Source organism: Ambystoma mexicanum, chromosome 7p, assembly GCF_040938575.1.
Source record: "Ambystoma mexicanum isolate Mex_15411 chromosome 7p, UKY_AmexF1_1, whole genome shotgun sequence".
NCBI lineage: Eukaryota > Metazoa > Chordata > Amphibia > Caudata > Ambystomatidae > Ambystoma > Ambystoma mexicanum.
In genome coordinates this window covers 460,034,317-460,048,763 of record NC_090939.1, presented here as the reverse complement: position 1 = coordinate 460,048,763, position 14,447 = coordinate 460,034,317, and the positions used below count along the sequence as shown (strand labels likewise).

The following is a 14,447-nucleotide window of genomic DNA, read 5'->3' as shown; positions in this document are numbered from 1 at the left end:
ATGTACGGAACGGGTTCGTGGAGCACCTGGTTAATTGGAAAACCAGAGGCATGTTATGTTCTAACAACAAACCCTTGAAACATGGGAAGTTGATCCAAAACATTGATGATCTGGTCACCTCGAATGAGATGACCATCTATTGGAAAAAGATCAAGGGTCATTCCAAAGTAGAGGGACCAGACAAAACTGGAAATGACTTAGCTGATCAGCTGGCCAAAACCGGGGCCATCCAAGGGGATCTAATTGAGATTGAGTCCCTGTTGGGGGAAATCCAGGTCACTGCTATCACTAGGTCCCAGACAAATGCTCACAACGACCTTTCAATTGCACAATGGAGTAAGGAGACCCCTGATGCCGATTTGATTACAGCTCAGAAGGTGGATCCAGTAATTGGTAAATTTTACCAGCACCTTGAGGACCCTGAGAACTTTCGCCTGACGGATACCGATTACACTGGGAAAGAGGACCTAAGAGTGTTGATGAAATGTCCAAAAATGTTCCGGATCCAAGACGGTTTGCTGGTAAGGAAATCCAAAGCTGGCCACGATCAGTGGGTGGTTCCTACCTCATTCCGAAGCCTGATGTTAAGTCACGCCCATGATGCGGCCACCGCCGGTCATAGGGGGTTTCACACAACATTGGAAATCTTGAGAGGTTGCATACTGGCCACACATGGGGCAGGACCTCGACCAATACTTGAAGGGGTGTCTTGTGTGTGCACAATTTCAGCCATCATCCCTCACGCACCGTGCGCCTCTCCAAAAGCGGGGGATGACACTGCCATGGTCAGATTTACAAATCGACTTTGTAGGCCCCGTGATTCGCTCTGCTAGGGGGAATAAGTACATGTTGACCGTGACATGCTTGTTTACCAAGTGGGTGGAATGTCTCCCAGCCCCAAATTGCAAGGCAGAAACGGCAGCTGCCCTGATGATTAACCACATCTTTTCCCGTTTTGGTCTACCTCAAAGGATTGAGTCAGACAGGGGTAGCCACTTCACCAGTGAAGTAATGACAAAGATGTGGGAGATACTGGGGGTCAAAAGGAAGTTGCATATTGCTTATAGACCAGCTTCTTCTGGAGCAGTAGAACGCTACAACCGGACAATTGTGAGCATATTAAAGAAGTTTGTGGCAGATTCTGGGCCAAGTTGGGATATCCGATTACCTCTGGTCCTAATGGCCATCAGATCTACCCCTTCATCTGCAACCAAAATGTCACCATTTGAGTTGATGACTGGGCGCAAGATGGTGCTTCCGCAGCATTTGCTCTATAGGACCCAAGAGCAGACCCTAATAAATGCCTCCACAACTCACGAGTACGTGGAGAATTTAAGGAAACACCTTCAACATGCTTTTGCTTACGCTCAGCGGAATCTAGAAAGATCGGCTGATAGCATGAAGACCCACTATGACCTGAAGACTTCCAGGAAGGAATATCAGGTGGGGGACCGGGTCTATCTATACAACTTCCAAAGAAACCAGGCAAAACAGCGGAAATTCTTGCCTACATGGAAGGGACCCTTTGAGATCCTCGACAAGATCTCCCCTGTGGCCTACAAAATCCACATCCCAAAAGGCGGTTTGGCAGAGGGGGAAGACAAGTGGGTCCACATAAACCAGTTGAAATGTTGCCATCCCAGGCACACTCTGCAACAACTGGAGGAATCCTCTGGAATCCTAGCGGGTACTGTCTCAGACTAATTCAGTTCCAACCATAAAACATACCACATCTAGTCTCTAAAATATTGTGATTTGCATGAAACTGTCTCTTAGTTATACTGTTTTTTTTTTCAAAATAAGAATGTAATGTTTCGTTATGATGAAATGCATATGCTGCCCCACTATCTCAACAGTGGTGGAAAAACGTCTATGAATAGGTATTGCCGCTCTTCCTTTGTCGTCCTAGGAGAAAGAAAACCTGGAGACGGGACAAGGAGGACGATCCGGAGACTGGGAGGATGACGCAAGGGGGCCCAGTGTACCGCCCAATATTCCCATCAGGACCGGCGAGGAGAACCGATCGATCCGACCGGATGGAGGAAAAGATGCTGAACTGTGCCATCTATTGGAAGAAGATGAGGAAACATCCCAGGTCTTGCGAGTCCCATTTGTGAAATAGAATGGCCATCGCAAGAGGGGGGCTTGTGGGATGTATTTACCCATGCATCCGAGCCCTACCTCAAAACTGTGCAGTACTGACATGGAAAACATCATGATGGCCAGAGCTTCCCAGAAAATGCACAGGGAAATGCATGAAGAATAGGCTGCCGCTCATTTTTGCCGATGTTATGGGCACAGAAAGACACTGCCTAAAACCACCATTGGACTACCCACACAGTAGTCTGAAACCATTGGGAGTGGCAATGCTGATTGCCAAAAGCAAACCCATAACTGTTGGGAATTCATTTTCTTAAATCCCAAAAAGGGGTGCAGTACCAGTACTCACCACTATCCAAAAGCCGGCGTTTTAAAACAACACCAGATTTTACTTTTTGTAAAACTGAATAAATGAACCCAAAACATGCCAAAGAAAGACTTACTGAGAGGTGGATCCAATGTAAAGTTATATTCTGAAGTGACTTGAAGGTTTATAACAAGACTGGCTGAGCTGTGGATTTCAGCAGTTTAAGTAAATTTGGACTGAAAGACACTAAAAAAATCTAAATGTTTAAAAGAAATGAGTGACCTACTTTTGTGTGTCACATAGGTTTCAATTGTTTAAATGTCATAGTTTTAAACTTAGAATCAGCATCCTAGCTGCATATGTAAAAAAATGTCTTGACTTAAACTGGGGAACAGAAATGACATTTTATCTGAAACCTGGCTTAAGGAACTGAATTCTGCCTGGCAACTACCCCCATCAGGAGTGAAACTTGAGTCACAGCTGTGTTCCCAGGCCTATCTGCCTTTTGCTGGCCACACTAAGGATATGCCATCTCTCTGATAATTGAATTAAGGGGAGCCCCCACAGAATACAGGAGCTCTGAACAAAGCCCTGTCCTGACCCAGGCAGATGGTTTATTGCAGATGTCGTAAATGTAGCTTCCTCCTGGAAGGACAAAGGGGAGGGGCACTGCCTGTGAGAGCAAGCTGGCTTGGCAGAACTGGAAAAACCAGAAATTCAACCTTGTGCTGGAGGAAACCACACCCCTTTGGGGCCAGAACATAACTCTAAAAAGATGAATAACTCATAGTACGGACTTGTGAAAATTATTTAAATGACACCATAATTCTTGTGATTTTTCTGCCCACATTTTAAGACGTGCTAGGACCCGGTGGTATGTTCAGGGGGGTTTTAGCGGAAAAGAGGATATTACTCAAAATGTGTGCATGTGAAAAATCCGACACTTCATCAACTAATGTCCATACTCCTTGCGCACATGTGTGTAAATTTGGGTTAATGTCAGAAATTGCAAAATCAGTTAAAAAGTGCAAATATTGCCATTTCTGAATGCAAGCTCCCAGGAAGAGCAGAGTTTGAACAGGGTATACCTCCTGTAATGCATGATGGGTGCATGTAATTTTAAACAATATGTACCTCTGCAAATATGTATTTGGTTCAAATCTAGATTTGTGTGCAAGTTGACAGGAGGAGTGGACTTTCTGCAGGCTGTAAAATGACATCACTCTGACACAACTTAGCTCCCCCAATCAGGGGAGAAATGAAAGCTTGGCCAATGATAAGTGGAGAGGGGTAGGGTCTAGTGATGCTGCACACACACCCATAAAAAAACACATAAAAGCAGACAGACAGGACAGATAGAGACCTTCAAATCCATTTGCAGCTGGAAGCTCTGCCGGGAAAATCCATACTTTACCTCCATCAACCTTCAGAGACCCAGACCAGACCAGCAGAGTAGAGCTGACCTGTTAGCAGAACCAGAGAGAGCTGACCCAGATCACTGTGAAGTGCAGAGACCAGAGTCCAGTCTAAAACCTGACCAGATCCGTGATGAGGCCCATTTAATCCAAAAATATAGTGCGAGTACCTAGCAAAACTGTGCAGAACCCAATCTCTTTGTTAAAATAATCTAATTCAAGCTATTTTAATCTAAGTAGAATTGCCTCCTAACTGTCAACTGTCATTTGTAAAGCTGTCACTTGTCATTTTCTAGTTGCAAGCTGCACTTGTCTTTGTGAACTTTAAAATTTTAATCTGAAAAACGACCTTTATTTAATCGCTCATTTCTCCGCAACCGTTTGTGCTAGAGACTTGCAGTAACTTTCATCTGGAAGCTGAGATCCTAGGCTTTCCTAGGACCCCAAAACGATATATAGCCCTTGTAGTTCCTCTGTAATCGCGCCAGACGCATTCGCAAATTTTGCCGCGATTTGCAAGTTTCTCCACGTGTAAAAATCTGCTGCTGCTTGCCTTCCGTTAAAGAAAAATTTGTTTAACCTGCCAATCATTCCTGAATCCTTGCTAAAGTGAGCCTGGACTAATATTAACTAGATACCACTCACCCTGAACCTCTAGAGGGAATTAAAAGCATTTTAACATATTTTTCACTTCATAACCAGCACATATAAAAGCATTTTGGGCCTGTGTTTAAAACTCCGATCTGTAGTCTAAGCTTGCTGGGTGAACTGAATTACATTTGAATTGCATTTCTGAGAACTGTGTGCTTCCTTCCATTTCCTTGCATTGCATAAAAGGGGGGGGGGTGAATTGTCCAAGAAAGTGATTACATTGTCTTTTGCTGAAATCTTATCAAGTTATTTTCTGTACTGCATTTCATTCCACATTGCATCCATTGGAAACCATAAAAGTATTGTTGCTATCTTATCCATCCTATAACCACTCATCATTGATTATAAAGAAGTGTGCTAGTGCCAGATTCTCCTTTGTTAATCTTTATCATATCAGATTAAGTGTGCTATTCAATTATTAATTTATTCTAAGTGTGATATATATATATATTGTTTAAATTATCAATTAAACTTTTTAACTTGCAAAACAGAACTACTTCTTGGCTCAGTGGGGTCAGGGGGATTCCAAGGGAGGGGTGTTATATAGGGGTAGTCATCCAGAACGCATGAACTGGACATAAAGATATATCAATAAGGGTTTCCATTCAGTATCCCAGACTAGGCATTGACTTAGCTGTAGTGTTGAATTGAATCCTCTTACAGGAGAAAAGAATACCAAGCCAGAGGAGCACCACATATCCACATGCTTTTATGGATTAAAGATGCTCAAGACAGTGATGCCACTGTTTTACAGTTTATCGAAAAAACTTGTGGATTCTGATTGAATTTCACAAATAGTGATCTTCATGCACAAATTTTACAATTTCAAAGACAAATGTGGCAAATATTGTCGTCGCAAATACAAAAACAAATGGAAATACTACACCAAATGCCGATTTGGTTTCCCTAGACCAGTTACAAATACAGGTCAAGTGAACAACCTCATGTCTTCAGTTAGACATAGTGTTAAAGGTAAGTCACCTAAAAATACATATTATATAAAAAGAAAAGAAGAAAAATATATCAATGATCATAATGCAATCATTGCCCACTTATGGAATGCAAAAATAGATGTGCAGTAGTACATTGCAGACAATTCTACTGCAGTTGCACGATAGGTCACAGCATACTTAACCAAAGCAGAAAAGACAGAGCTCCAAGACCTCTGGAATGACCCGTCGTCAGATAAAACAGTGTCTCAGAAATTATACAGCTTGGGCATAAAAATGCTCCCCCATAGAGAATGTGGATCATATGAAGCAGCTGATCGTTTAACTGGTACTGCATTGTATGGTAAATCTGAAAATATAGTATGGCTAAGTCTTGGTCCAGCTAAATCTAGAAAAAGAGTTCTAAAAACATACGAAGATATAGAAACAATAGCCAAACATGATCCCAACAGCCAAGACATTTTAAAAAAACAAATTATTGGACACATACTACCCAAACAGAAGTAATACTTGGGAAACCATGTGTCTATACCACATAGCCCAAAACTACACATACAAAAATAATATAAAACCCGATGAAAAAAAGGTAAATACAGAGTGACAAACTAAAGGCAGCTTAGTTAAACTCACTAAACCAAATTTAATTAATCATATCAAATTGTCATTGAAGACTCCTCAACATAAAGAACTATATTACATGTCCCTGCTACAACTCTTTAAACCATGGAGAAAAGAAGAAATACTAGAAAACTATGACTCATATGAAGATGCTTTCAAAGCAAATGAAAGCACTATAACTGATGTAAACTTTACACAATACAAAACAATGTTGCACAATGAACAGCAACATGAAGAAGAACTCCAGGCCCAACTAGATAAAGACACTCCTGACAGTAGTCGACCTTCTGTAACAGGAAGTCAAGAACCACTAATAATAAATGAGGCAAAATTAGCTATGATAGAAGTAGAAAACACCATGTGTCAGTATGAAGATAAAGAAGACTTAACTATACTACAATCAAAACTAAACAACGAACAACGTAGCATTTTTGAAGTAGTAACAAAACAAATTGCACATGGTGTACAACATGAAAAAGAATGTTCCTGCCATAATTATAAACCTATACTACTGTACGTCAGTGGTGAAGCAGGTTCTGGCAAAACATTCCTAATCAAAATTATCAGTACATTCCTTCAACAATTGACAAGCAACAAACTGTCAGCTGTTGTCACTGCCCCCACAGGTTTAGCTGCCTACAACATAGGTGGTGTCACTTTACACCGATTACTACTATTGGCAGTAGAACACCAGAACAAATTATACTATTATAAACTTTCTGCAGAAGCTGCAATGGAACTACGCAGAGTATTGAAACAAATGAAAATGCTACTAATAGATGAAGTGAGCATGGTCTCCAACCTAATGTTGGCTTTGATTCACCTCAGATTACAAGAAGTACTGAAAACAAACTATCAAGAGCTCTCTGCAGGAAAACACATTGTTTTCGGAGATCTTCTTCAATTGACACCAGTAAAAGGTGATCCTATTTTTAAAACATTAGGACACAAACTCTGCCGTAAAACTGTTGGCAGCATTGGAAATGTCAACCTTTGGCAACATTTCCAATACAGAGAATTAACAGAAAACATGCGGCCATCTGCAGATCTCACTTATGCCAACATCTTAAAAAGTATCAGAGTTGGTATACTCTCTAAAGAAGCAGAAACAATATTGAAAACCCGGCAAATTAATGCACTTTATGGCGATAATGCATGTGCTACAGATGTTATGGAACAATTAGCCCACAAAAATGTCAATTGTATGGCTTAATGCCAACTCTTGCAAGCTGTTTCAAATTCAATGAAATAATGTGAAGTAAAGAAATGCAACCAATAATGGAAATTAGCACCACAGACAAACTAGATGTACATGGTATGACACTACCTATGTGTGACCAAGCCACAACAAGACTAAATAGTTTAGAAAAATCAATCTCAAACACAGCAGGCTTAGAAAAGATATTAAAATGATCCTTAAATTGCAGAGTAATGCTTAAACGTAACCTTGACGTGGACCAAGGACTAGTTAATGGAGCACTGGGTACAGTTGTTGGCTTTCAAACATACCCACGTGACAACAAAATTCAGTTTGTCAATATACTCTGTGACAAACTTTCAGAAGTTAAAAGGATAGGACGCTCAACAGCTCGATTCCTTCTCTTCAAAGACATGCATGTATGCAGAGAACAATTTTCTCTAACTCTTGCATACGCAGTCACGATTAATAAATCACAAGGTCTTACCCTAGACAACGCAATGATAGATATTGGTAACACAGTCTTTAAAGAAGGCATGAGCTACGTAGCACTATCACGCTTATGTACACTTGACGGTCTATTTCTAATCAACTTTGATGCAAATAAAATAAATGCTGATATTCCTTGCATTTTAGAATACAATAGACTTCGCTCACTATACACTCCCCATCTAAACACATATTTTGTTCCACAAAAAGTAAAACGTTATAAAAGAAAAATAAATCAAACAGAAAAGCAACAGGATGTCACTGCAAATCCTCCAACGAGAGTAAAAGAAAGTAATACTTCATCAAGTACCACAAGCAAAAAAGAATCAATTAGGGAAAGTAAAGCAGGTACTTCTTCAAAGAAGGAAGACAAACTCCAAAAAAAGCAGTCAGATACAGAACTACCTGGTCCATTTAAACTTTCAAATATAACTGGTGTAAGTTGCTATGCAAATGTAGCAATGAATATTCTATTTCAATTACCACCAATTGTTGACAACATTTACTTACACAGTACAGACCTGTTGTATTTGCAAATGTTAGTACTTCACAGAAATGCAGCAAACAATCCTGACAACACATATAGTGTTTATGGAATAAGACAACAATTGGACTACTGTGCTGGAATGGTGAAATTCACTATAAACTCACAGGAAGATCCACAAGAATTTCTAATGTACTTACTACAAGTACTGGAAAACAAAAACATACCTATAAATGAAATCTTCCAGATTTCATACATGTGGAAACATACATGCACTCTCTGCAACAATGTGACACAAGAACAAATCCCCAATGAGCGCTTCGTGTATGTATCAATACCTAATTGTGAAACTGTTCCATTTCAGCAACTTGTACAAAATGCAAACCATGGTAGATTATGTTCTACCTGCAATTCAGATAATCGCTCCACGTTAGTAATACAAACACATAGTAAATACGTAATAATAATGCTTCTACGTTACAATGCATATGGTACCAAAAACAACTGCAAGCTGACTGGATTCACACATGGTCAAATATCACTTGGTAAGAAAACCTTCCCAACAATAGGTATAATCTACCACGCAGGAGCCACAACCAATTCAGGGCACTACACTGCATATATAAAAAAGAAATGTGGATGGTTTCAATGTAATGATAGTACCATTACTCTAAAGCAGAGATTACCAGCAAATCTTACAAACGCCTATTTAATGTTCTTAAAACCAAAATGTGATAACTAAAAACTGTACTTAAACCTCAAGTAAACTTGTAGTAAACAATATAAACTGTTAGAATATTCCAAAAGCTATCTAACTGCCCAAAGATTCTACAACAATTAATCACATAAATGAATACCACTAAAATATATAAAAAATAGACAGTTAGAATATGCCTACTGGTATCTAACTGCTCCAAAATTTCATAATATCCAAACAAATAGATATGTTACTGCTCCAAAAAAAATTCAACAACCCAATGTATAAAGCATTAGCCAGAAACAACAAATGAACACTGAAAACAAACAAACAAATAAACTGTAGCATAACAGAAAAAGTTTTTTTTTTAAATCCAACCTGGATTTTTTTTTTCTCCCACAGACCCAATGATTTTAGCAACGAACACAGAAACTGAGCAAATTGCACAGTACTGTGGTTTGTAATCTACTAAATATGAGGGTTCAAAAAAAAAAAAAAATGTTGATTATACAATGTAAAAAGTCATTACAAAATACTAATACTAACATGCTATTTTCTTTTATCACAGAAATTAACAAGAAATACATGTACTCCAGTTACTAAACCAAACAGCAAGTATATTATACACGCTATGCCCTGGCCACAACCATCACAGCATATCACACCCATAGTATCTTATAACTTTATTCCTTATAAATTTGTTTTTGACCCAAAGTTATAAGCAACTATAAATGTGATATGCTGCGGTGGTTGTGGCCAGGGAATAGAGTGTTGGGTGCATGGCCAAACGGCCATGCACCCAACACTCTATGCCCTGGCCACAACCACTGCAGCATATCACACCCATAGAGTAAAACATTTCAACTATGGCCTATGGAAACTTTTAACGTCCGCGGACATTACCAGTGTTCTTAGAGCACTTTCAATTTGACAGCGAACAATACGGACAGCATCTTCAGAACACCCCCTACGAACATTTCAGGACAACGCAAGAGTTCTTAGAACACTTTCAACTCGACAACGAACAATACGGACAGCGTCCTCAGAACACCCCCATTTTGTTTATTTGCAAACATTTCAGGACATCCCGAGTGTTCTCAGAACACTTTCAACTTGCTATAGAACAATACAGACCGCGTTTTCAGGACACTCCCTGCGAACATTTCAGGACACCACGAGAGTTCTTGGAACACTTTCAACTCGACAACGAACAATACGGACAGCGTCCTCAGGACACCCCTACGAACATTTCAGGACAACGCGTGTGTTCTTAGAACACACCCCCATTTTGTTTATGTGCGAACATTTCAGGACAACGCAAGAGTTCTTAGAACACTTTCAACTTTACAACGAACAATACGGACAGCGTCCTCAGAACACCCCCATTGTGTTTATTTGCAAACATTTCAGGACACCCCGAGTGTTTTTAGAACAGATTCAACTTGCCACAGAACAATACGGACAGCGTCCCCAGAACACCCCCATTTTGTTTATTTGCGAACATTTCAGGACACCGCGAGTGTTCTTAGAACAGTTTCAGCTTGCTTGCGTACAAAACGGACACATATTGAGTCCTCAGACCACACCCCATTTAGTTTATTTAGAACATTTCAGAACACCTGTGATGTCCGCAGACAAATCGAACACAAAAAGAACGACTACCACATAAAAAAGCACAACATTTAACCTATCTCGTACCCTTCCATCCTCTCCAAACACTTCTACACACCAACACACTCTACTAAATACACATTTTGAACAAACTCTCACTGTGCTGTCCGCGGACGTCCACGAATCCAAGATGGCGGGCGCTACCGAAAATCTGACGCGCTTCACGCTTAACACCGTCCAATCAGCGAATACGTCGCATGTCCGTGGACATCACGCAAGCCGATTGGCCAATCGGGACACTGTCCGCGGAGTGAACAGGGAAGTGTGTACGCGGACCTAACACAGATATCACTAATTTTTTGACCTACTTTTTGGTCATTTTAAAAAAAAACTACTGGACGGATTTTAACCAAATTTGCAAAAGCACGCTTTCGGGACCAAGCTGCTGCTCCTGGTCCAAATTTGGTGAAAATCCGTCCAGCGGTTTGGGCTGTAGGCACGAGTAAACATTTTTTCCCATTCAGTCTATGGGAAAAAAAAGAAATTTTGGGCCCCCCCCCATAACTTTCCCCCCCTGGACGAATCCTCACCAAACTTTGCAAAAAAATTCAGAGTGGGCCATATACATTTTTTGCAAAGTGAAGATTGGTGAGGATTCGTCAAGGGGGAGCGAAGTTATAAGCCGCCCAAAAAGTGCTCTTCCTATGGAAACACCAACTTAACCATAACTACATGGCCACTTCCGTGGCCATGATAGATATATATACATATACATGTATATATACATACACAAAGCACAGGTAAAACCACTGAAGCAAAGGAGGAGCTGCACAAACAAGAAAAAACAATTAAAAAAAATAAAAACACCCCCCAAAAAATATATAATACAAACATACACATTTCGGAATACAGAAGCAATGTTAAAATCTTACTTTTGCGTTTCAGTCATCTGGTGTCTAAATTGTTCTCGTTCACTCAACAGATCTTGAATTGCTCCCTGGGCATCCCTCGCCTGACGCTGCAGTATTGTTCTGGCATTTGTTAACTCATCTGCCATCACTCTATTAAAAAATTAGAGAAAATCTGTAAAAACAAAACTGGCATTGATTTTGATGAGGCACATTTAACTGGCTTAGAATTTTTTTTGCATTTACAGTCCTTTTAGTGTTATTTTGCTTCCAACATGTTTTAAGACCTTCAATTGTAAAAGTGTAATATGTATTGTGCCTTATTGTTAGCCAGGTGTGTCTAAAGATAGTATTTCTGCGTGAACTCAGTTTTCCAGAAGCCCCAGGTGGCTACAACAGTCTTTAAACTGTGTAAATGGTAATACCATGCGAACATACAAATTGAATGAAATCATTCGCCACACCTTACATTTTTCCAGACTTCTATTGTGTGCAATTAATTGACCGTGGTGCAACAGTTAAGGCAGAAGGGGCTCACCCAGTCCTCCCATTTGAAGCTAGAGAGACAGACAGGTTTGTATAAAGGTTAGCTGGCAGATAATCCATCATAGATTCAGGAAGTTCAGACGGGCAGCTAAGCGAGACAGAAAAGTACATTGCTTAAGGTCAAGGAGTCCATGCATGGAGCGGGAGCCCAGCATGGCATGCTCTAGATGGTGAAAGCCTGGCATGGATCATGTATTGGAATCTAAAGCAAAACGTACAGCAGAGACAAGGATCAGGCACGCATGCTGGATGCAGGATTGTGAACTGCAGTATTCAGTTAAAACAGACAAATCAGAGATGGGGGAGCCAGTTCTCCTAAACTTCCATAACAGACCATGAAGACATTCGGCAGAAGCTCAGGCACTGCTGCCTGTTCTTTACACTGAAAGCAAACAAATTAAGCCAGAAGAAAACTACCATATGAGTTCAGGACGGTATTGCCCACAAAGGGGTGAGGTGGGAACAAGAGGCCGGGGCCAGGTGAACCAGGCAGGAACATGCCAACCAATCTGAGCCCTTATTGCCCCACTCACCTTATTAACCGCAGTATACAAGGCAACCAGATTCCACTAGCTTTGTGGGAGAGAGGATGGTGTTCCCAAGAGTTGGTGCTCTTGTGCAGCAGGAGAGCTGCTTGGTAGTTACATGAGGAAACAAGAGTAAGGAGGGGGCAAAGGGAGAGATTGAAGAATGAACAAGAGCAGGAGTAAGAACTGGAGTAGGAGGAGGCAGAAGAGTAAAAGCTGAATCAGGATGTGGTGGTGAAGCTAGAACAGGAAATGGGATGGAGTACAAGGAGAGTCACTTGGGGAAAGAGTCAGGGCCCAGGATGCGTAAACTCTAGGGCATCCTAGTGATTCAGTACCCAGGTGGAGATTCTAACAGGTTGACATTGGCTACAGACGAGTGGGGGGTTCCTGGTGGAATGATATCTTAGTCAACACAAATAATGTGTAAAAGGGCAGAGATTAATCTGATATATTGCTAAGTAGGTATCACCAACTACAGGCATAAGGTGCTAATTCACTAATGACAGTATGTATTTAAATCAACAATTAATGTAGTCATGTGACATTAATCATATCACAAGGGTAATACTTTACAATATTTGATGTTTCACATTTTCATCATGTTGCATCATACACTTATGTCTGATGTATCACCATTACATTATATTATTTCATTATGACTTAATAAACCAGATCACCAAGGAAATAAATATTATTGTAACAAAGTCCAGAAGAAAGGTAGTGAAAATTACAGTGCAAGGTCAAGTGTTGTGAAAGGTGCGAGTGCTCCAACCACCAGCACAATCAAGTGGTCATAGAGAAAACCAGAGCCAACATGCAGGGGAAGAGTTCTCAGAGCCAGGCAAAGTCATCCTGGCATTAAAAGCATTTCGGCGAGCTGAACTGTATTGCCTTCCTCAGGACCGGTATAGAGCCCTAGTAAAAACAAGGTAAGGACAATTATTAAAAGAATCAACTGCCAATTAATAAAAGATACCTACTAGGAGGTGTGACTATCCACCACGTCTCGTCACTTCTCCCTAGAGGGCAATCCTTTCCTATGAGGCTGGGGAGGTGAGGGGGTTACCCAATAGTCCCCAAAGAGGTGGTAAAATGCAGAAGTAACTAATTGGCATAGGGTGGGACTCCCCTCCTAGGGATAAGGACATCCACCTGGAGAAAAGCTACTTACAAACCCCCCACCCTCATGGTCACTCTTTTCTCCCACCATTGACAGTGGAACCATGTGTTATTGTTTGTTTGTTTATTTATTTATAGTGCGCACCGAACTCGGAGGTATCTGGGCGCATTACAAGGATATGCAGTTTCTTAGTTACACACAGTAAGTATGCAGTAGGCAGTACAGTAATATACCATTTTTAACAAGGGTACATGAAAATACAGTTTGTTATTTACACACTGGGTAATATACCATTAGGCAGGCAGTGCCAGAATATACAGTTGAATATTACAGGGAATATAAGTAGTACAGATATGATGTACATGGTACAAGATGAGGAGGGTCAACAGGGACTAGTATGGTATGTCGTTGGAGATTAGCCATTTTTTTCATATCTTTCCTGAATTTATAGAAGGACTGGTCAGATCTTAATGTGGTGGGTAGTGAGTTCCAGAGTTGAGCGGCCAGAACTGCGAAACTGCTGCCACCTGCTTTTTTGAGTTTGTACCTGGGCACTTGTAGGCAGCCAGAGTTAGATGACCTGGCAGGTCAGACATGGAGGTTTTTGGTGAATCAGTAAGGTATTAAGGGGCTGAAATGTGGAGACATTTATATGTCAGGGGTGCTGTGTTAAGTTGTAGTCTCTCCTTGATGGAGAGCCAGTTGTTGCTTCTAGTTGCAGAGATGTGTTGTCTGCAAGGTATGCTCAAGGCAGTTCTGAGTGCATTATTCTGCAAGATCTGGAGTTGCTTGATGATATGTTTATTGGCACCTAGGTACAGTG

General features: G+C 40.7%; 1 protein-coding gene across 2 annotated transcripts in view; it reads right to left on the bottom strand.

Moving 5' to 3' along the window:
* Nucleotides 1-14,447, bottom strand: part of BLZF1 (basic leucine zipper nuclear factor 1) — a 343,666-nt gene that overhangs the window by 163,040 nt on the left and 166,179 nt on the right. For both annotated transcript variants that reach the window (XM_069636476.1, XM_069636477.1), the window contains one exon: nucleotides 11,453-11,581. In XM_069636476.1, the coding sequence (XP_069492577.1) occupies nucleotides 11,453-11,581 (129 nt within the window). The remainder of the gene's footprint in view (nucleotides 1-11,452; nucleotides 11,582-14,447) is intronic.